At 53.7% G+C, this 22379-nt stretch overlaps 1 protein-coding gene across 1 annotated transcript in view; it reads right to left on the bottom strand.

Moving 5' to 3' along the window:
• The window catches only part of LOC133360893 (alpha-2-macroglobulin-like), a 95263-nt gene that overhangs the window by 32298 nt on the left and 40586 nt on the right, over window positions 1-22379 (bottom strand). The window contains exons 15-23 of the mRNA XM_061579762.1: window positions 21141-21290; window positions 17036-17185; window positions 14510-14669; window positions 13838-13919; window positions 8405-8630; window positions 5858-5984; window positions 4172-4293; window positions 3314-3365; window positions 1231-1317 (exon numbers count right to left, since the gene is read on the bottom strand). Of these exons, the coding sequence (XP_061435746.1) occupies window positions 1231-1317; window positions 3314-3365; window positions 4172-4293; window positions 5858-5984; window positions 8405-8630; window positions 13838-13919; window positions 14510-14669; window positions 17036-17185; window positions 21141-21290 (1156 nt within the window). The remainder of the gene's footprint in view (window positions 1-1230; window positions 1318-3313; window positions 3366-4171; window positions 4294-5857; window positions 5985-8404; window positions 8631-13837; window positions 13920-14509; window positions 14670-17035; window positions 17186-21140; window positions 21291-22379) is intronic.

Here is a 22379-nt window from a genome sequence, read left to right as displayed (position 1 = left end):
ACCGAAAGATTTGCACGGTCGTAAGCAAGCAAGCAAGCGAACTTAATATAAAGGATTTAAAAATACAGCAGCAGCAGCCAAATAGTCTCAGCGTGTGCTGCTGATACTAAATGTGGATGGAAAAGAAAACCGGGGGACGCGAAGAAAAATCCACGTGACCACGTGGGGGAGAGAGAGGAAGGCCAGCTACAAATATACAGCAGCAGGCGTCAGGTTCGGGATCGAAACCACGACCTCCTGCATACAAGGTGAGAGAGTTAACATATCCTAGCCATAGTGGGTGAGTGGGTGATTGAGTGAGTGAGTGGGTGAGTGAGTGGGTGAGTAGGTGAGTGGCTGAGTGGGTGAGTGTGTGAGTGTGTGATTGAGTGAGTTGGTGAGTGAGTGGGTGATTGAGTGGGTGAGTGAGTGCGTGAGTGAATTAGTGAGTGGGTAAGTGGGTGAGTGAGTGTGTGAGTTGGTGAGTGAGTGGGTGAGTGGGTGAGTTGGTGATTGAGTGGGGGAGTGGGTGAGTGGGTGAGTGGATGAGTGGGTGAGTGAGTGATTGGGTGAGTGTGCGAGTGAGTGAGTGGGGAGTGTGCGAGTGAGTGAGTGGGGAAGTGAGTGGGTGATTGAGTGGGTGATTGAGTGGGTGAGTGGGTGAGTGGGTGGGTGAGTGGGTGGTTGAGTGAGTGAGTGTGTGAGTGAGTGAGTGGGTGAGTGGGTGAGTGGGTTAGTGTGCGAGTGAGTGAGTGGGTGAGTGTGCGAGTGAGTGGGTGAATGAGTGAGTGAGTGGGTGAGTGCGTGAGTGAGTGTGTGAGTTGGTGAGTGAGTGAGTGTGTGAGTTAATGAGTGGGTGAGTGAGTGGGTGAGTGAGTGAATGAGTGAGTTGGTGAGTGAGTGGCGGAGTGGGTGAGTGGGTGAGTGGATGAGTGGCTGAGTGGATGAGTGGGTGAGTGAATGAGTGAATGAGTGGGTGAGTGAATGAGTGGGTGAGTGCGTGAGTGCGTGAGTGCGTGAGTACATGAGTGAATGAGTGAGTGAGTGAATGAGTGAGTGCGTGAGTGAATGAGTGGGTGAGTGAGTGAATGAGTGAGTGAATGAGCGAGTGGTTGAGTGAGTGCGTGAGTGAATGAGTGAGTGGGCCCTGCTGTGCCCTATTGGATAATAACGACCCCTGACTTCTGCCAGGGGCCGGAGTGTTTTAATCGCTGATGGCAGCACCAGGCCGGGGCCGTGTGTGAGACTCACCGGCGATAGTGGCGTACGCCCGGGCAGAGCCCACGATCACGTTGGCCGGCAGGGGCAGGTTGAAGACGAAGCGCTCGGACGCTGGCGCTGGGAAGGAGACGACGCGGCAGAGACAAATCGAAACAGAAGTGGCGGTGGTGGCGGTAGTGGCGGTGACAGTGGTGGTGGCGGTGACGGTGGTGGTGGTGGTGACGGTGGTGGTGGCGGTAGTGGCGGTAGTGGTGACAGCGGTGGTGACGGTGACGGTGACAGTGGTGGCGGTGGTGGTGGTGGTGGTGGTGACGGTGGTGGCGGTGGTGGCGGTGGTGGTGACGGTGGTGGCGGTGGTGGCGGTGACGGTGGTGGCGGTAGTGGCGGTGGTGGTTACGGTGGTGGCGGTGGTGGCGGTGACGGTGGTGGCGGTAGTGGCGGTGGTGGTGACGGTGGTGGCGGTGGTGGTGACGGTGGTGGCGGTGGCGGTGACGGTGGTGGCGGTGGCGGTGGTGGTGGTGACGGTGGTGGCGGTGGTGGCGGTGGTGGCGGTGGTGGTGTCGGTGGTGGCGGTGGTGGCGGTGACGGTGGTGGCGGTGGTGGCGGTGGTGGTGACGGTGGTGGCGGTGGTGGCGGTGACGGTGGTGGCGGTAGTGGCGGTGACGGTGACAGCGGTGGTGGTGACGGTGGTGGTGGTGACGGTGGTGGTGGTGACAGTGGTGGCGGTGGTGGTGGCGGTGGTGGTGGTGACAGTGGTGGCGGTGGTGGTGGCGGGTGGTGGTGGTGGTGACGGTGGTGGCGGTGGTGGTGGTGACGGTGGTGGTGGTGACAGTGGTGGCGGTGGTGGTGGCGGTGGTGGTGGTGGTGACGGTGGTGGCGGTGGTGGCGGTAGTTGTCCCAGGGAAGAGCTCCATGAGTGGGACTGTGTGAGTGGTCCCAGGGAGGAGCTCTATGAGTGAGACTGTGTGAGTGGTCCCAGGGAGGAGCTCTATGAGTGGGACTGTGAGTGGTCCCAGGGAGGAGCTCTATGAGTGGGACTGTGAGTGGTCCCAGGGAGGAGCTCTATGAGTGGGACTGTGTGAGTGGCTCCAGGGAGGAGCTCTATGAGTGGGACTGTGTGAGTGGTCCCAGGGAGGAGCTCCATGAGTGGGACTGTGTGAGTGGCTCCAGGGAGGAGCTCTATGAGTGGGACTGTGTGAGTGGCTCCAGGGAGGAGCTCTATGAGTGGGACTGTGTGAGTGGTCCCAGGGAGGAGCTCCATGAGTGGGACTGTGTGAGTGGCTCCAGGGAGGAGCTCTATGAGTGGGACTGTGAGTGGTCCCAGGGAGGAGCTCCATGAGTGGGACTGTGTGAGTGGTCCCAGGGAGGAGCTCCATGAGTGGGACTGTGTGAGTGGTCCCAGGGAGGAGCTCCATGAGTGGGACTGTGTGAGTGGTCCCAGGGAGGAGCTCCATCAGTGGGACTGTGTGAGTGGTCCCAGGGAGGAGCTCCATGAGTGGGACTGTGTGAGTGGTCCCAGGGTGGAGCTCCATCAGTGGGACTGTGTGAGTGGTCCCAGGGAGGAGCTCCATGAGTGGGACTGTGTGAGTGGCTCCAGGGAGGAGCTCTATGAGTGGGACTGTGAGTGGTCCCAGGGAGGAGCTCCATGAGTGGGACTGTGTGAGTGGTCCCAGGGAGGAGCTCCATGAGTGGGACTGTGTGAGTGGTCCCAGGGAGGAGCTCCATGAGTGGGACTGTGTGAGTGGTCCCAGGGAGGAGCTCCATCAGTGGGACTGTGTGAGTGGTCCCAGGGAGGAGCTCCATGAGTGGGACTGTGTGAGTGGTCCCAGGGTGGAGCTCCATCAGTGGGACTGTGTGAGTGGTCCCAGGGAGGAGCTCCATGAGTGGGACTGTGTGAGTGGTCCCAGGGAGGAGCTCCATGAGTGGGACTGTGTGAGTAGTCCCAGGGAGGAGCTCCATCAGTGGGACTGTGTGAGTGGTCCCAGGGAGGAGCTCCATGAGTGGGACTGTGTGAGTGGCTCCAGGGAGGAGCTCTATGAGTGGGACTGTGTGAGTAGTCCCAGGGAGGAGCTCCATCAGTGGGACTGTGTGAGTGGTCCCACAGGAGACTCACATTTGGGGCACAGGAGAGAGCTGTATGCAAGCTCCTTTGGAATCCCCTCCGGCTGAAACAACAACAACAACCACCACAATTACAATCGTGTCAACAACCACATCAACAACAACATCATCAACAACAACCACATCAACAACCGTGTCAACAACCACATCAACAACAACCACATCAACAACAACATCATCAACAACAACAACATCAACAACAACATCATCAACAACAACCACATCAACAACCACATTGATAACGAAAACAATGCTCCTGTTGACGTCACTGATGGTGGTGGTGTCACCTCGACAATGATGACGATGGTGATGACGATGATGGTGACGATGGTGATGACGATGGTGGTGGTGGTGATGGCGATGACGATGGTGACGATGGACATGGTGATGACGACGATGGTGATGGTGATGACGATGGTGATGACGATGATGATGACGATGGTGATGATGACGATGGTGATGATGGTGATGACGATGGTGATGACGATGGTGATGACGATGGTGGTGGTGGTGATGGCGATGACGATGGTGACGATGGACATGGTGATGACGACGATGGTGATGGTGATGACGATGGTGATGGCGATGATGACAATGGTGGTGATAGTGACGATGGTGATGACGATGGTGATGACGATGACGATGGCGATGGTGATGATGACGATGGTGATGATGATGGTGATGTTGATGGTGATGGCGATGATGACAATGGTGGTGATGGTGACGATGGTGATGACGATGGTGATGACGATGACGATGGCGATGATGACGATGGTGACGAAGATGACGATGGTGACGAAGATGACGATGGTGACGATGGCGATGACGATGATGACGATGACGACGTCACCTCGACGATGACGCTCCGCACCACCGTGTCCACGGCCCCCTCTTCCGGCACCACCACCACCTCGTTCCCGCAGGGCTCATCGCTGTGCACCGCCGCCGCCCTCACGCTCACGTTCACCGTGCCTGGCACCGCGCCCCCAGTGGGACGAGAGACAGGCGAGGTGGGGAAGGGTGGAGGGGCGGGGAGGAGGAGGGGGAGGAGGAGGAGAAGAGGGAGGAGGAGGAGAAGGGGGCAGGGAGGGAGAGGGCAGGGAGGGAGGGAGGAGAGGGAGGGAGCTCAACTCAGTGCCACTGACTCCATCGATACTCCAGCAAGGAGTAGAGGTGGAGGGTTGGGGGCTCACCTAGGGTAGTGGTAGGGGTAGAGTTAGGAGTAGAGGTAGTGGTAGTGGTAGGAGTCGTGGTAGTGGTAGGGGTAGAGTTAGGAGTAGAGGTAGTGGTAGTGGCAGGGGTAGTGGTTGGGGTAGTGGTAGGGGTAGAGTTAGGAGTAGAGGTAGTGGTAGTGGTAGGAGTAGTGGTAGTGGTAGGAGAAGTGGTAGTGGTAGGGGTAGAGGTAGTGGTAGGTGTCGTGGTAGTGGTAGAGGAATGAGTAGTGGTAGGAGTCGTCGTAGGGGTAGGGGTCGAGTGTGCGAGTTGGGGCCTCACCCAGGGTAGTGGTAGAGGTAGTGGTAGAGGTAGAAGTAGTGGTAGAGGTAGTGGTAGAGGTAGTGGTAGAGGTAGAGGTAGTGGTAGAGGTAGTGGTAGAGGTAGTGGTAGAGGTAGGAGTAGAGGTAGTGGTAGAGGTAGGAGTAGAGGTAGTGGTAGAGGTAGTAGTAGAGGTAGTAGTAGAGGTAGTGGTAGAGGTAGTGGTAGTGGTAGAGGTAGGAGTAGAGGTAGTGGTAGAGGTAGAGGTAGTGGTAGAGGTAGTAGTAGAGGTAGTGGTAGTGGTAGAGGTAGTGGTAGAGGTAGGAGTAGAGGTAGTGGTAGAGGTAGTGGTAGAGGTAGTGGTAGAGGTAGTGGTAGAGGTAGTGGTAGAGGTAGTGGTAGAGGTAGTGGTAGTGGTAGAGGTAGTGGTAGTGGTAGAGGTAGTGGTAGTGGTAGAGGTAGGAGTAGAGGTAGTGGTAGAGGTAGGAGTAGAGGTAGTGGTAGAGGTAGTGGTAGAGGTAGGAGTAGAGGTAGTGGTAGAGGTAGTAGTAGAGGTAGTAGTAGAGGTAGTGGTAGAGGTAGTGGTAGAGGTAGTGGTAGAGGTAGTGGTAGAGGTAGTGGTAGTGGTAGAGGTAGGAGTAGAGGTAGTGGTAGAGGTAGGAGTAGAGGTAGTGGTAGAGGTAGTGGTAGAGTGTGCGAGTTGGGGGCTCACCCAGGGTAGAGGTAGTGGTAGAGGTAGTGGTAGAGGTCGAGTGTGCGAGTTGGGGGCTCACCCAGGGTAGTGGTAGGAGTAGTGGTAGTGGGAAGGCTAGGAGTAGAAGGTAGAGGTAGTGGTAGGGGTAGTGGTAGAGGTAGTGGTAGAGGTAGGAGTAGTGGTAGAGGTAGGAGTCGTGGTAGGGGTAGTGGTAGGAGTAGTGGTAGAGATAGGAGTAGAGGTAGGAGTAGTGGTAGAGGTAGTGATAGGAGTAGTGGTAGTGGTAGAGATAGGAGTAGTGGTAGAGATAGGAGTAGTGGTAGTGGTAGTAGTCGTGGTAGGGGTGGAGTGTGCGAGTTGGGGCCTCACCCAGGGCGAGCGGCTCGATGAGGAAGCTGAAGAGGCCCTTCCTGTCGGGGCACACGCAGCTCGCGGCGCCACGGGGGCCTCCCGCGGCCACCGCAAAGTGCTCCGAGTCCAGCAGCGTCACCTCGATCTGTAGCAGCAACAACATCCCCGCCTACTCTTAGCTTTTTTCGCTAAGGTCACGTAGGTAAAAAAAATTAAAAGTTCATAAAAGTAATAATGGAAATAAAATAATAAATCACGACGACGTTTCGGAGGCAACACGAGTCTCTGTCATCAGGTGGGACCGTCGCAGCTAAAATTACTGCATCAAGTGAGGACAAATTCCAAAAGACCAGCCCTTAAATACAAGTTAAGGGGGGAGGGGCTTATCTGAATGTGGTAACCAGGGAATGGAACGTGGGGGTGGTGGTGAGCGGGGCTACAAGAGAAATTGGTCAACGTCGTCATGTGCAAGAAAACAATCGGTGTACCTCGACCTCAACCGATGTTGGTTGAGAATCCAAATACACCAACATCACCGCCACCGCCAGCATCACCACCTCCACCATCACCAATTTCACTGTCTCCATCACCACCTCCACCCACCACCTCCGCCACCACCTCCACCATCATCATCTCCATCACCAACAACAACAACCGCCATTCGCCACTAAGTAGCGGTCACGTCACCACGACGCTTGTGCCAGGCTATGTGCACCTTGAGGCCACGTGAAGTGTCGAATGCCCGCTGGCAGGAGGTCACGGGGCAGACCCAGATGCCACGGGCCAACTGACTGAGACGACTGGCTGATGCACCACCTGTGTCTCCTACTCTGCCAAATTGCTGTGCTTTAGCCACCCGGCGCTCCGCTCATTGTTGTGAGCGTTGCTCCTCCACTCTCCGTTGTTGTTGGAGGGCGACTGCCTCAAACTGCCCAGTAGCATCCTTCACGAGCGTCCTACACATATGCCAATCTTGACACCGCTGGTACTAGTCATCAACAAAGTCCACTCAGCTCCATATCCTCCTGTACCACATCACTCCATCTTTTCTCTAGCCCGTGCCACCTCGATTTGGCCGAACAAAAGATGTTTAGGCATACGGTGGCTGGGCATGCGGGCTACATGACCCAGCCAACGCAGCCTTGCCTGCCGGAGGAGCTCACCGATGGGACTTTGTCCAGATCTTTCAAGGATTTGTGAGCTCCTTACACAATCCAGCCTGCAGGTTAAACCCAGGATGGATCGGAGGCAGGCCAGCCTAAACATTTCTAACCGGCGAAGATGTTCCATTAGGGGGGTCCACGTTTCGCAAGCGTAGAAAAGGGAGGGAATGACTGTGGCTGAGAAGCCCTGAAGCTTCGTGTGGATCGAGAGACCAGGTAGCTTCCACACAGCGCTTACGCAACCGATGAAAAGATGAATGCCGCTCAACTGATTCGGAGTGAGACCTCTGTTGTTAAACTGGAGCCGGTCATGAGCACACTGCCAAGGTATTGGAAACTCTCCACTCTCTCCACAACTGCCCCATCACCAATTGGGAGTTGTGGGGGTGATGTGTCCGATGGTACAAAATACCCAGGCAGATGCTTCGTTTTGGTGGGGCCGATGGTAAGGCCCCACCTCTTAGGTGGCAAGCTCCAGGTTCAGCAGCAGCGCCTCCAACTCCTCCTCTGAGTAAGAGGCAATTACCAGATCATTCGGCATACATGACGTGGTTGAGCAATAGGGAGCCATCTCTTGATCAGCCTTCCATTGTATCTGTACCAGATGGAAATTCCTCAGATACAGCTATTGAAGGCTTCGTGAACTACGTGGTCAAAATAGATGCTAATTAATGTTGGAGCCAGTTCACATCCCTGTCGCACCCCAAAGTGTACAGGGAATGGCTCTGACTCCCGGCCACGTAGTTTTACCCGGGCCCGCTCACCATCATGAAGGTCCTTAACGATCGTGAGCAGAGGATCAGGGACTCTGAAAGCACGAAGAACAAACCAGATCTCAGGCCTACTGATGGTATCATAGGCCTTGACCAGGTCAATAAAGCAGAGATGTAGGTCTTGTTGGAATTTCCTACACCTCTGCTGTAGCAAATGGACAGAAAATATGGCATCTGTGCAGGACCGCCCTTTCCTGGAACCGCACTGGGGCTCCACAAGCCTCTCCTCAGCGTGCCTAGCAAGGCGATGTTGAATAATCCTTGCCAGGACCTTTCCCGGCACACTGAGGAGTGAGATTCCACTGTAGTTGTTACAGTCTGTGGGGTCCCCCTTCTTAAAGAGGGGGACCACCAGGGCATCCTTCCAATCCTGCGGAACCCGTCCAGTGGTCCAGACTGTTATTATCACCATCATGAAGGTCCTTAATGATCGTGAGCAGAGGATCAGGGACTCTGAAAGCACGAAGAACAAACCAGATCTCAGGCCTCACGATGATGAATTTCTCGCTTGCAACTTTCATCGGCAAGCTGAGACCAGGCCACTGTGCGTTTGAATGGGGGTTCTAGATGGACACCCAGCACCGGAGTGGAAAATCACCACCACCACCACCAGGAGAGGTGCCGGTCACCTTGAGGCAGCTGTGCAAGTAGTTGTGGACGCTGATGGCGAGCGGGAAGGTCTCGCCGCGCACCACGGAGTAGGGCAGCACGGGTTCGACGAAGAACGGGGTGAAGACTCGGAGCGAGGAGACCTCGGAGAGGCCGAAGCCCGCCGGCGACGAGCAGAATGCCGAGGCCTTCCACTCGGTGATGGAGTCTGGCACCTTTACCGCCACCTGCTCCAAGCCAGACTCACTTGGGGGGGCGGGGCGAGAGGGGGGGCGGAGGGTGGCAGCGTTAAGATGGCAGGGGGGGGGGTGATGGTGACATTAATACGAGGTGTTCGGAGACTCGGGGGAGGCTTGGTCAGTTAACCATCAGCTGGGGGCAAAGCTCCTGGCCAGAGATTGGGTGGGTGAATGAGAGAGTGGGGGCTTGGCTGAGTGAGTGGATGAATGAGTCAGTGAGTGGGTGAATGAGTGAGTGGGTGGGTAGGTGAGTGAGTGGATGGGTGAGTGAGTGAGTGAGTGGGTGAATGAGTGAGTGAGTGGGTGAGTGAGTGGGTGAGTGAGTGAGTGGGTGCATGAGTGAGTGAGTGGGTGGGTGGGTAGGTAGGTGAGTGAGTGAGTGGGTGAGTGAGTAGGTGAGTAGGTGAGTGAGTGAGTGAGTGGATGGGCGAGTGAGTGAGTGGGTAGGTGAGTGAGTGGGTGAGTGAGTGGGTGAGTGAGTAGGTGAGTGAGTGGGTGAGTGAGTGGGTGAGTGGGTGAGTGGATGGGTGAGTGAGTGGGCCTCCAGGATAATCATGACCCCTGCCTCCTGCTGAAGACTGCCGTGTCTTGGTGTCACTACACCGAGCGCTCGTCAAAGCGGAGGCGGTGAGGGTTGGCGGGGCCAGCGAGTGGCGGAACCTGGTCTGGTGGCGGCGATGGTGGCGGTGGTGGTAGTGGTGGTAGCGGTGGTAGTGGTGGTGATGGTGGTGGTAGCGATGGTATTGGTGGTGGCGATGGTGGTGGTCACAATGCTAATGGTGGTGGTAGTGGTGGTGATGGTAGTGGTGGTGGTAGTGGTGGTGATGGTGGTGGTAGCGATGGTAGTGGTGGCGGTGGTGGTAGTGGTGGTAGCGGTGGTAGTGGTGGTGATGGTGGTGGTAGCGATGGTATTGGTGGTGGCGATGGTGGTGGTCACAATGCTAATGGTGGTGGTAGTGGTGGTGATGGTAGTGGTGGTGGTAGTGGTGGTGATGGTGGTGGTAGCGATGGTAGTGGTGGCGGTGGTGGCAGTGGTTGCGATGGTGGTTGGTGGAGGTGGCGTTGGTGGTGATGGTGGTGTCATTGGTGGCAATGGTGGTGTCATTGGTGGAGATGGTGGCGATGGTGGTGGTGGCGATGGTGGTTGGTGGAGGTGGTGGTGGTGGCGATGGTGGTGTCATTGGTGGCAATGGTGGTGTCATTGGTGGCAATGGTGGTGTCATTGGTGGAGATGGTGGCGATGGTGGTGGTGGTGATGGTGGTGTCATTGGTGGCAATGGTGGTGTCATTGGTGGAGATGGTGGCGATGGTGGTGGTGGTGATGGTGGTGTCATTGGTGGCAATGGTGGTGTCATTGGTGGCAATGGTGGTGTCATTGGTGGAGATGGTGGCGATGGTGGTGGTGGTGATGGTGGTGTCATTGGTGGCAATGGTGGTGTCATTGGTGGCAATGGTGGTGTCATTGGTGGAGATGGTGGCGATGGTGGTGGTGGTGATGGTGGTGTCATTGGTGGCAATGGTGGTGTCATTGGTGGCAATGGTGGTGTCATTGGTGGAGATGGTGGCGATGGTGGTGGTGGTGATGGTGGTGTCATTGGTGGCAATGGTGGTGTCATTGGTGGCAATGGTGGTGTCATTGGTGGAGATGGTGGCGATGGTGGTGGTGGTGATGGTGGTGTCATTGGTGGCAATGGTGGTGTCATTGGTGGCAATGGTGGTGTCATTGGTGGAGATGGTGGCGATGGTGGTGGTGGTGATGGTGGTGTCATTGGTGGCAATGGTGGTGTCATTGGTGGAGATGGTGGCGATGGTGGTGGTGGCGATGGTGGTGTCATTGGTGGCGATGGTGGTGTCATTGGTGGCAATGGTGGTGTCATTGGTGGAGTTGGTGGCGATGGTGGTGGTGGTGATGGTGGTGTCATTGGTGGCAATGGTGGTGTCATTGGTGGCAATGGTGGTGTCATTGGTGGAGATGGTGGCGATGGTGGTGGTGGTGATGGTGGTGTCATTGGTGGCAATGGTGGTGTCATTGGTGGCAATGGTGGTGTCATTGGTGGAGATGGTGGCGATGGTGGTGGTGGTGATGGTGGTGTCATTGGTGGCAATGGTGGTGTCATTGGTGGCAATGGTGGTGTCATTGGTGGAGATGGTGGCGATGGTGGTGGTGGTGATGGTGGTGTCATTGGTTATAATGGTGGTGTCATTGGTGGCAATGGTGGTGTCATTGGTGGAGATGGTGGCGATGGTGGTGGTGGTGATGGTGGTGTCATTGGTGGCAATGGTGGTGTCATTGGTGGAGATGGTGGCGATGGTGGTGGTGGCGATGGTGGTGTCATTGGTGGCAATGGTGGTGTCATTGGTGGAGATGGTGGCGATGGTGGTGGTGGTGATGGTGGTGTCATTGGTGGCAATGGTGGTGTCATTGGTGGCAATGGTGGTGTCATTGGTGGAGATGGTGGCGATGGTGGTGGTGGTGATGGTGGTGTCATTGGTGGCAATGGTGGTGTCATTGGTGGAGATGGTGGCGATGGTGGTGGTGGCGATGGTGGTTGGTGGAGGTGGCGTTGGTGGTGATGGTGGTGTCATTGGTGGCAATGGTGGTGTCATTGGTGGAGATGGTGGTGTCATTGGTGTAGATGGTGGCGATGGTGGTGGTGGTGATGGTGGTGTCATTGGTGGCAATGGTGGTGTCATTGGTGGAGATGGTGGCGATGGTGGTGGTGGCGATGGTGGTGTCATTGGTGGCAATGGTGGTGTCATTGGTGGAGATGGTGGCGATGGTGGTGGTGGTGATGGTGGTGTCATTGGTGGCAATGGTGGTGTCATTGGTGGAGATGGTGGCGATGGTGGTGGTGGCGATGGTGGTTGGTGGAGGTGGCGTTGGTGGTGATGGTGGTGTCATTGGTGGCAATGGTGGTGTCATTGGTGGAGATGGTGGTGTCATTGGTGGAGATGGTGGCGATGGTGGTGGTGGTGATGGTGGTGTCATTGGTGGCAATGGTGGTGTCATTGGTGGAGATGGTGGCGATGGTGGTGGTGGCGATGGTGGTGTCATTGGTGGCAATGGTGGTGTCATTGGTGGAGATGGTGGCGATGGTGGTGGTGGTGATGGTGGTGTCATTGGTGGCAATGGTGGTGTCATTGGTGGCAATGGTGGTGTCATTGGTGGAGATTGGTGGCGATGGTGGTGGTGGTGATGGTGGTGTCATTGGTGGCAATGGTGGTGTCATTGGTGGCAATGGTGGTGTCATTGGTGGAGATGGTGGCGATGGTGGTGGTGGTGATGGTGGTGTCATTGGTGGCAATGGTGGTGTCATTGGTGGAGATGGTGGCGATGGTGGTGGTGGCGATGGTGGTTGGTGGAGGTGGCGTTGGTGGTAATGGTGGTGTCATTGGTGGCAATGGTGGTGTCATTGGTGGAGATGGTGGTGTCATTGGTGGAGATGGTGGCGATGGTGGTGGTGGTGATGGTGGTGTCATTGGTGGCAATGGTGGTGTCATTGGTGGAGATGGTGGCGATGGTGGTGGTGGCGATGGTGGTGTCATTGGTGGCAATGGTGGTGTCATTGGTGGAGATGGTGGCGATGGTGGTGGTGGTGATGGTGGTGTCATTGGTGGCAATGGTGGTGTCATTGGTGGAGATGGTGGCGATGGTGGTGGTGGTGATGGTGGTGTCATTGGTGGCAATGGTGGTGTCATTGGTGGAGATGGTGGCGATGGTGGTGGTGGCGATGGTGGTTGGTGGAGGTGGCGTTGGTGGTGATGGTGGTGTCATTGGTGGCAATGGTGGTGTCATTGGTGGAGATGGTGGTGTCATTGGTGGAGATGGTGGCGATGGTGGTGGTGGTGATGGTGGTGTCATTGGTGGCAATGGTGGTGTCATTGGTGGAGATGGTGGCGATGGTGGTGGTGGCGATGGTGGTGTCATTGGTGGCAATGGTGGTGTCATTGGTGGAGATGGTGGCGATGGTGGTGGTGGTGATGGTGGTGTCATTGGTGGCAATGGTGGTGTCATTGGTGGAGATGGTGGCGATGGTGGTGGTGGCGATGGTGGTTGGTGGAGGTGGCGTTGGTGGTGATGGTGGTGTCATTGGTGGAAATGGTGGTGTCATTGGTGGAGATGGTGGCGTTGGTGGTGATGGCGGATGTGGTGGTGGAGGTGGCGATGGTGGTGATGGTGGTGTCATTGGTGGCGTCATTGGTGGCAATGGTGGTTGATGGTGGTGATGGTGGCGGCGATGGTGGTGGTGTTGGCGATGGTGGTTGGTGTTGGTGGCGGTGGCGGCGGTGGCGGCGGCAATGGTGGTGGTGGTGTTGGCGATGGTGGTTGGTGGTGGTGGCGGTGGTGGTGGCGGCGATGGTGGTTGGTGGAGGTGGCATTGGTGTTGATGGTGGTTGGTGGAGGTGGCATTGGTGGTGATGGTGGTGTCATTGGTGGCAATGGTGGTGTCATTGGTGGAGATGGTGGCGGTGGTGGTGGTGGCGATGGTGGTTGGTGGAGGTGGCGTTGGTGGTGATGGTGGTGTCATTGGTGGCAATGGTGGTGTCATTGGTGGAGATGGTGGCGGTGGTGGTGGTGGCGATGGTGGTTGGTGGAGGTGGCGTTGGTGGTGATGGTGGTGTCATTGGTGGCGTCATTGGTGGCAATGGTGGTTGATGGTGGTGATGGTGGCGGCGATGGTGGTGGTGTTGGCGATGGTGGTTGGTGTTGGTGGCGGTGGCGGCGGTGGCGGCGGCGATGGTGGTGGTGGTGTTGGCGATGGTGGTTGGTGGTGGTGGCGGTGGTGGTGGCGGCGATGGTGGTGGTGGTGTTGGCGATGGTGGTTGGTGGAAGTGGCATTGGTGTTGATGGTGGTTGGTGGAGGTGGCATTGGTGGTGATGGTGGTGTCATTGGTGGCGATGGTGGTTGATGGTGGTGGTGGTGGCGGCGATGGTGGTGGTGGTGGTGGTGTTGGCGATGGTGGTTAGTGGTGGTGGCGGTGGTGGCGGCGATGTTGGTGGCGGTGGTGGCGGTGGCGGCGGCGATGGTGGTGGTGGTGGTGTTGGAGATGGTGGTTGGTGGTTGTGATGGTGGCGGCGATGGTGGTGGTGGTGTTGGCGATGATGGTGGTGGTGGTGTTGGAGATGGTGGTTGGTGGTGGTGATGGTGGCGGCGATGGTGGTGGTGGTGGTGTTGGCGATGATGGTGGTGGTGGTGGTGATCCTGGTCTCACCTGACTGGGTAGAGATCCCAGATCCACGTTTCCGGGAAATATTCTCTAACGGTCTCCTTCACAGTCTTGAACATCGCTCCGCCTGTGCAGTTTAACACAAGTGACATAAGTTTCGATTAAAAGCTTTCGTGACTGCAGGGATTCATCTTCTTGGTTCTTTCGGTAAAGTCATCACGTAGAAGGGAAGTAATAAAATAATAAAAATAAAACATAATAAAATAATTCTCACGACGTTTCGGCCACAACACATAACACACATAATCACACACACATAATCACATACACACACACGTAATTTTTTTGTTAAGACACGTGCAATTAATTACACTTAACACACATTTGTTGTTAATCGCACTTATTTACATATATGAACATATTTTTGGTTGTAATCTTCACATTTTTTATTATTATTTTAGCATTTTTTAAAATCATATTTCTTACTTAATATGTATTTTAATAACAATAAATACAACATGGTGGTGGCGGAGATTAGTGGTCGTGGTGGTAGTGGTGATGGTGATAGTGGTGATAATGGTGGTGATAGTTGTGATAGCGGTGATAGTGGTGGTGGTGGAGACAGTTATAGTGGTGGTGGTTATAGTGGTGGTGGAGATAGTGGTGTTAGAGACATTGATAGTGGTGGTGGCAGTGATGCACATCTGAGATTGGTACCTTGCCCCACGGGACTAATATTTCCACGATCACTGAACCTCAGACCTGGGCTTGCGACAGTTTCCATGGAATAGGCGATGCGATGTCGATGGTGCATCAGCTGATGGCAATCCACCGACCTCTTCACGGTTGTGTCGGTCAGAACCACCAGGCCCATGCCCTGTGCGTTGAAGAAAATAAAGGTGGTGATGGTAATTATAATCATTAATATTATCAGTCGACTGACTGAGATGACTGGCCGATGCACCACCTGTGCCCCCTACTGTGCCAAGTTGCTGTACTCTAGCCACCCGGCGCTCCGTTCGGTTGTTGTGAGCATCGCTCCACTGCTCTCCGTGGTTGCTGGAGGGTGACTGCCTCCACCTGCCCAGTAGCGGCCTTCACGAGCCTCCTCCACTGAGGCCGATCTTGACACTGCTTATACTAGTCATCGGCAAGTCCACACAGCTCTACATCCACTTATACCACATTACACCATTTCCTCTCTAGTAAATGCCGTGCCCATTTAGCCCTCTCCAGCTGAACAAAAGCTGTTTAGGCATGCGGTGGCTGGGCATGCGGGCTACATGACCCAGCCAATGCAACCTTGCCTGCCTGAGGAGTTCGCTGAAGGGACTTTGTCCAGATCTTTCAAGGATTTGTGAGCTCCTAAATGTTTCTAACCAGCAAAGATGTCCCGTTAGGGGGGTCCACGTTTCACAAGCGTAGATAAGGGAGGGGATGACTGTGGCCGAGAAGACCTGACGCTTCGTGTGGAGCGACGGACCCGTTAGCTTCCACACAGCGTTCGGCAGCCGGTGAAAGGATAATGCCACTCGACTGATTCGGAGTGAGCCGGTCATGAGCACACTTCCCAGGTATGGGAAACTCTGCACTTTCTCCACAACTGCCCCATTACCAATTGGGAGTTGTGGGTGTGGAGTGTCCGATGGTACAAAATACCAAGGCAGGAGCTTAGTTTTGGTGGGGCTAATGGTAAGGCCTCACTTTTTAGTGGCACGCTCCAGGTTCAGCAGCTGTGCCTCTAAATCCTCCTCTGAGTCAGCAACAATTACCAGGTCATCAGCATTCATACAATGGTTGACCAATAGGGAGCCATCCCTTGATTGCACTCAGGCATCGATCAGCCTCCCATTGTATCTGTACCAGATGGAAATTCCTCCGGTACAGCCATCGAACGCTTCACGAACTACGTTGTCAAAATAGATGTTAAATAATGTGGGAGCCAGAGGACATCCCTGTCGCACCCCAAGGTGAAGAGGGAATGGCTCCAACTCCCGGCCACGTAGTTTTACCCGTGCCTGCTTCACCATCACGAAGTCCTTAATGATTGTGAGCAGAAGATCAGGGACTTTGAAAGCACGAAGAACAAACCAGATCTCAGGCCTACTGATGGTATCATAGGCCTTGACCAGGTCAATAAAGCATGTAGGTCTTGTTGGAATTTCCTACACCTCTGCTGTAGCAAATGGACAGAAAATATGGCATCTGTGCAGGACCGCCCTTACCTGGAACCGCATTGGGGCTCCACAAGCCTCTCCTCAGCGTGCCTGGCAAGGCGATGTTGGATAATTCTTGCCAGGACCGTTCTGGGTACACTGAGGAGTGAGATGTCCCTGTAGTTGTTACAGTCTGTGGGGTCCCCTTTCTTAAAGAGGGGGACCACCAGGGCATCCTTCCAATCCTGCAGAACCCGTCCAGTGGTCCAGACTGTTGTTATGATGTCATGTAGGGCAGTCTGTGCACAAACGCCATCCTCCTTTAGCAATTCGCTTGGGAGATCATCTCTGTCCGATGCTTTTCCTGGTCCCAGACTCTGGGTCGCCTTTAGTACTTCCTCAACAGATGGCACCTCAGCCAGACACAAAAAGTAAAAATCCCCCGTATAGCCTTAACAGTCTGTAGGGGCAAGTGCTGTTAGCGAGCACCTATGAAGGCCGGAACGGTACACGAGGGGGTGAGTGACCAGCACCACGCCTGACCGCCTTTGTTTCCCCAGTGGCGATGTTTACACGCCACACAAAGTACTCATTTGAGGCTGAGTCGACTTAGGGGAGGCCCAGGAACGGTTCAGATAATCGTCACTGGTGTTGACCATGAGTGGGAATCGAACCCGAGTTGCTGGGTTCATAGTGCAGTGCGCTAACCATTACAATACAGTCAGACACACACAGTGACACACACACACCCAGTGACACACACACAGTGACAAACACACAGTGACACACACACAGTGACACAACACACACACTTTGCAGTACCACCTGCTCCTGGTACACTCAGGAATCGGCGCTGGTGGTGGAGATAAGGATTGTGGTGGTGGTAGAGATGAAGATAGTGGTGGTGATGGAGATGGTGGTAGTTTTCGAGATCATGATAGTGGTGGTGGTGGAGATGATGATAATGGTGGTGGTGATGATGATTAATGGTGATTCTGATGTTGGTGGTGGTTATGATGTTACTGGTGGTCACGCTGTAGTATTGTTCTTGTTGGTGGTGGTGTTGTGGGCGTTGTGGAGCACACACCTTGAACAGCCGATGCACGCTATTTTGGAAATCATCCATCCATACACCGTACGATCGTTTGCGCCGTCGATAGTGTTCCGGGCTGCAGTCCCACCGCTCGATTCCGTAGTCGTAGTAAGTGAGGTCCTGCACCTGAAGCCTTTGGAAAATCTGTCGGGAAAAATCGCCGCGAGAGCAGACAGAGATACGGCGAGAAGACAGAGTTGACTTTCTTTTTTTGTTTTGTTCCCATAAGATATTCTTAGGTGTTTTCGGTAAAGTCACGTAGGTAAAACATCAAAATTAATAAAAATAATAAAATAAAAAATAAAGATCACGACGTTTCGGAGGCAACACAAGTCTCCGTCATCAGGTGGGACAGTCACAGCCAGATCAGCTGCATCAAGTGAGGCAATGATTCAAGATGTAATCCCTTAAAAGCGAGTTGAGGGGGGGAGGAGAGGGGGGGGCTCATCAGAATGTGGTAGCCAATGAATGGAAAGTATCGGGAGAGAGGGGCCAAAAAAGGGGGGTGGGCGACGGCGTGGAAGCTATTGTGCGCAAGCGACACACTGCTGCCCACGCCAACGCATTGGGCAGAGAGGGGGGAGGGGGGAGGTCTGATACACATGATAGAAAAGAAAATAAAATGCGTATGTTTATACCAATGCTGGCTAAACAATGAAGAGATTACTGTTAAACACTGGGGATGTTAACACTCGATAAAGTAAAGTAGACTAGTGCCTGTCAGATAAGATGGTTCAAAAAAGTGTAATCAAGTCTTTTTTGCGTGGTTAATAACATCTTTCCAATGATTACTAAGTTTGTACCCATCATCACGGTTGAAATTATGTCTGTGTTTGTATATTTGTAAGATGTTTACAGCCAATTTATTGACATCGTGTCTACGATTCGCGTGGGAGTGAGATTGAACAGATAGAGATTAGTCCGCACACTCTGCTGCTGTACAACCGCCTTCTCCTGACAGAGCCAGGGGGTAAAGCGCCTCCTCGACACAGACCCACGGGAAAATAGGTTTTTAGTAATAGGGATTCACCCTTTCAAATGGTACAAAACTGACACCTTTATACAAGGCATCATGTTTGCAATAACCACAACACAAGCAGTCAAAATGCAAACGAAAATAAACAACTCTGATGATGATAATGATATGCACTGTCCTTGTAGTTGATTGGTCCACACCCGAGACAGCGTTTCTTAGAGCCCGAAGAGGGCTCGTATTTCCCTCTGCGATTGGTCCACAGGTCCCCATGGGCAGATCCCCTAAATTGTCGCAACCCTGGAGGGTGCCGGTAGATGTTGTTCGGGTTGTGCGTCCACAATGTGTTGGTAACAGCAGCAACTGCAGCAGCAGCAGAAACTGCAGCAGCAGCAGCAACTGCAGCAGCAGCAGAAACTGCAGCAGCAGCAGCAACTGCAGCAGCAGCAGAAACTGCAGCAGCAGCAGCAACTACTGCAGCAGCAGTAACTGCAGCTCCCTTTGATGCTGTTAATCCTGCATAATGCACATGCATATGCAGTACTAATCACATTCCTGCATTTCCCATAAATATGCTAAATTCCTGTTGATATGCAAATTCCTTTGTCAATGCGCCCAGCTTATATATATGCTCCAAGCCCGTGTGCTGTTTCATTCAGACTCTGTCGCCTCGACGGACCTGGTTTTCACCTGAGGACGGCTGCTTGCGTTGTGGCCGAAACGTCGTGAGAATTGTTTTATTATGTTTTATTTTTATTATTTTATTACTTCCCTTCTACGTGACTTTACCGAAAGAACCAAGAAGATGAATCCCTGCAGTCACGAAAGCTTTAAATCGAAATTTAGGTGTTGGTTTGTTCACCCCTCTCGTCTGAAGCCGTTTATTGCGCCATGTGAATTTGTTTCATCTCCATATCGCAGGGGCCGAGTGTCGGGTGTGCCCAACGGGCTGGGGCGTGCGTCTGCTGACGCCGGACCTCAGGAGAGTGTTTCTGTCCCGTCCACAGGCGCTGCGCAATTGATGCCTTGCACGCGGTGGCTCGTGTCGGCCTCACGTGCGCCGGCTGTGGATTTTCGGATGGTCCGGCCTACTGCTCTTCGTGAGGAGCCGGCTTCGTCCGATCGATTGCTCATTTCCCCCGGGTCGTCCAGGGCGGAAGAGCCCAACCCTCCTGGAGGCCCGGCGTCGCGGACTCGCTCAAAGACTCGGGTTGCATAATCCCCGCACGTTGCACACTCCCATGCCGTCTGTGATTTGTCGCGCTCGCGTGAGTCATGGCGAGTAATTGGCGGATCCTGCTCGCCATTGGGCTCACGAGCGTTGTTACACGTCGTGGGTGGGAGATGTTGATTGCGGGGGCCCTGCATGTCGCGATTGTTATTGTTGTTGCTGTGCATTATTTTAATTGTTCGCCAGTGTATAATTGTACAGGTGGGTTAGGGTATGTATTGGGTATGTAGTGACGTAGGACGTCACTACTGTGTCGGCCCGTACGAGGGCTGGGGGCCCCAAGGGGGTGCCTGGGGGGTCACGTGGTGGAGGGACCCAGACCTTCCCGTGAGGTGGAAGAAGGGAGGCGTGGCCTGGGCAGGGAGGCGTGGCCTGGGAAGGGGGTGGAGCCGGCCACGCCGGAGCGGATATAAGCGGGGTGTGGATGCAGAGCGGGGCTGTTGAACTCCGAAGTGAAGACGACATCATCGGTCCTCAAGTCCCGGGTCGTCGTCCTGGACCAGGCAGTCCGCAGCCTGCCTGGTCCAGTCTGTGTCGTGTTCCAGAGTGTTAGTGAGTTGAGGAAGGTGGTCACCACCTCATGTATAGTGTTATATTACTTACCGTTAATAAATAGTGTTGCCTCCAAGCTGTGTGTGTGTGCACCTAATTCGAACCCACTACAGTTATATGGAGCACACGTGCGTTATGTTGTATAGATATTTCGGTGTTGCTTCATTAAGGGGAATTTGACAGCTGGGACGACTGAGTGTTATGGAGGGGGGGGGGGTGATGTAGTGACTGGGAATGTCACCGTGTGGTACCGGGCTTGCGAGGCCATGGCGTGATGTGGACTGTTGTGTGTACACCCCGGACACGGGTGTAGTACCAGCCCTAGTGGGGGCTTGGGTGAGCGCTGGTTCAGCGCGGTGGCACCACGCACAGCGTGCGGTGCGGGCCCCCGTTGAGAAAGCGAGAGAGTGTCAGCCAGCAGGGGTTACGTTGGGGAGATGATACTCTGGCTGACCTGGGGACACGTGACCGGATGACACTGGAGGGGGGCCACCGGTAGAGGGGGCCAACGGGTGGTCACATGGTCCGAGAAGAACTCTCAAGAGCCTTCGGGCAAGGGGGTGAGAGATCGAGAAGGTGGGTGGGGCGAGAGGCGGAGCCAACTCCTAGCATGGCCCAATATAAGGGGGGCCCAGTGAGAGGCTCGGGGTTATTACTGTTGGAGAGGCAGGAGATCCACGTCAAGCTTGAAGAAGCCTCCAGCCACGGGGTCCGGGACCCAGCTTGTGGTCCGGACCGGGATAGTGGAAACGTGTCTAGTTCCGCCGTAGCGTGGTTAGTTGGGCGGTCACCACCACGAGAGTTTGTTGTGTTAATGGCCTGGAGTGTGTTGTGCTGAGAGTTCTGTGGCTCAGTTGGACTCACTACATTACTATTCATCTTCTTGGTTCTTTCGGTAAAGTCACGTAGAAGGGAAATAATAAAATAAAATAAATAAAACATAAAAAAACATTATTCTTATTTTATTAGTATTAGATATTATTTATTAATATTTATTATTAATATTGTTTTTTATTATTTTATTATTTCCCTTCTACGTGACTTTACCGAAAGAACCAAGAAGATGAATCCCTGCAGTCACGAAAGCTTTAAATCGAAATTTACATTACTATTGCTTAATTAGTGCTGTTATTGTTGCTTATTTTATTGTCGTTCTTGTTGTTGTTATTGTTGTTGTTATTATTGCTGTTATTGTTGTTATTATTGTTATTTTATAATTATTGTTATTGTTGTTGTTATTATAATTTTAGTTTTTGTTGTTGTTTTATAATTATTGTTGTTATTGTTGCTATTGTTGTTGTTATTGTTGTTATTATTATGGTTGTTAGTGTTGCCCCCCTTACCGACTCGGCCGACAGCTGAGCTTCGGGCTTGAGGAGGAGGACGCTCTTGTCGACGACGCGCAGCGCGCACAGAGAACCGGGAGACGCACGGATCGACAGAGTGGACATGGCTCCCGGAAGTTCCTGCTCGTGCTCAAATCCCACAGACACCTGCGCACGCGCACACACACACGCACGCACACGCACACACGCACGCATGCACACGCACACGCACGCACATGCATGCACATGCGCGCACACACACAAAGACAAAGATCTCCCCCCCCGTATAGCCTTAACAGACTGTAGGGGCAAGTGCTGTTCGCGAGCACTGATGAAGGCCGGCACGGCACCAATTCAGACTACCATACACAATACACTCTACACTACTATACACTACACTACTACATACCTGCCAACCCCTGATCAGTGCCCTACCTTGTTAAAGACCAATTCAGACATTATTGATCACCCTGTGCCCGTATAAATATCAACGTTTAGCCTACAAAGTCCCATCCCAAGGGACGAACATAAGCAGACAAACTAAAATATAGTGTCTACACTTTGGGAACCTCATTTGCCAGCGTCATCTGGTCCAACCCATGTGAGACTAGGCTCTAAGGAAAGCTGTCTCGGGTGTGGACCAATCAACTTCAAGGACAGTGCACATTATCAGAGTTATGTCTTTTGTTTGTATTATGACTGCAGGTTTTGCGGTCTATGCAAACATGACTCCTTGTAAAAAGGTGTCAGTTTTGTTGCCAGATAAAAGGGTAAAAAAACAATTATAAAATATAGTGCCCGTATTGAAACGGCTTTACGCCATATAGACCTGAAAACTCAATTCCCTGTACAAGAATACGGGGTGAACCGTTTGGGTTGACAGGTATGTTATACATAGATGCAGTGGGGCTTCATACCTGGCTAAATAGAAACTGTTGAGTTTCACGACATCGCAAAGCGTTCCTGGAATCTCCCCACAGGCTAGAGTAGAAACGTCACTTGTGCCCGATGCGTTGTGCCGACCTTTCATCGGCCGTGCCGAGCTCGGGTTATGAAGCGCTAAACATCGTCCACTCAAGAGTCACTCTGAGCAGACTAGCACGAGCTAAAGTCACGTCGGAAACCGGGTCGACTCTGTCTACCGGGTGGAGGTCTCCAACTACTGAGCTGCCATTGAGCCTTTTTTTCAGAAGCGACGGTTGAAGCTATCACAAATGATAGCTTCAGCGAAGTTGGCGGCTTATTGTCACCAAGTGC

This window comes from Lethenteron reissneri, chromosome 70 (assembly GCF_015708825.2).
Source record: "Lethenteron reissneri isolate LAM-NWPU_2019-01 chromosome 70, ASM1570882v1, whole genome shotgun sequence".
Classification (NCBI taxonomy): domain Eukaryota; kingdom Metazoa; phylum Chordata; class Hyperoartia; order Petromyzontiformes; family Petromyzontidae; genus Lethenteron; species Lethenteron reissneri.
This window is presented reverse-complemented; position numbering and strand designations above follow the sequence as displayed.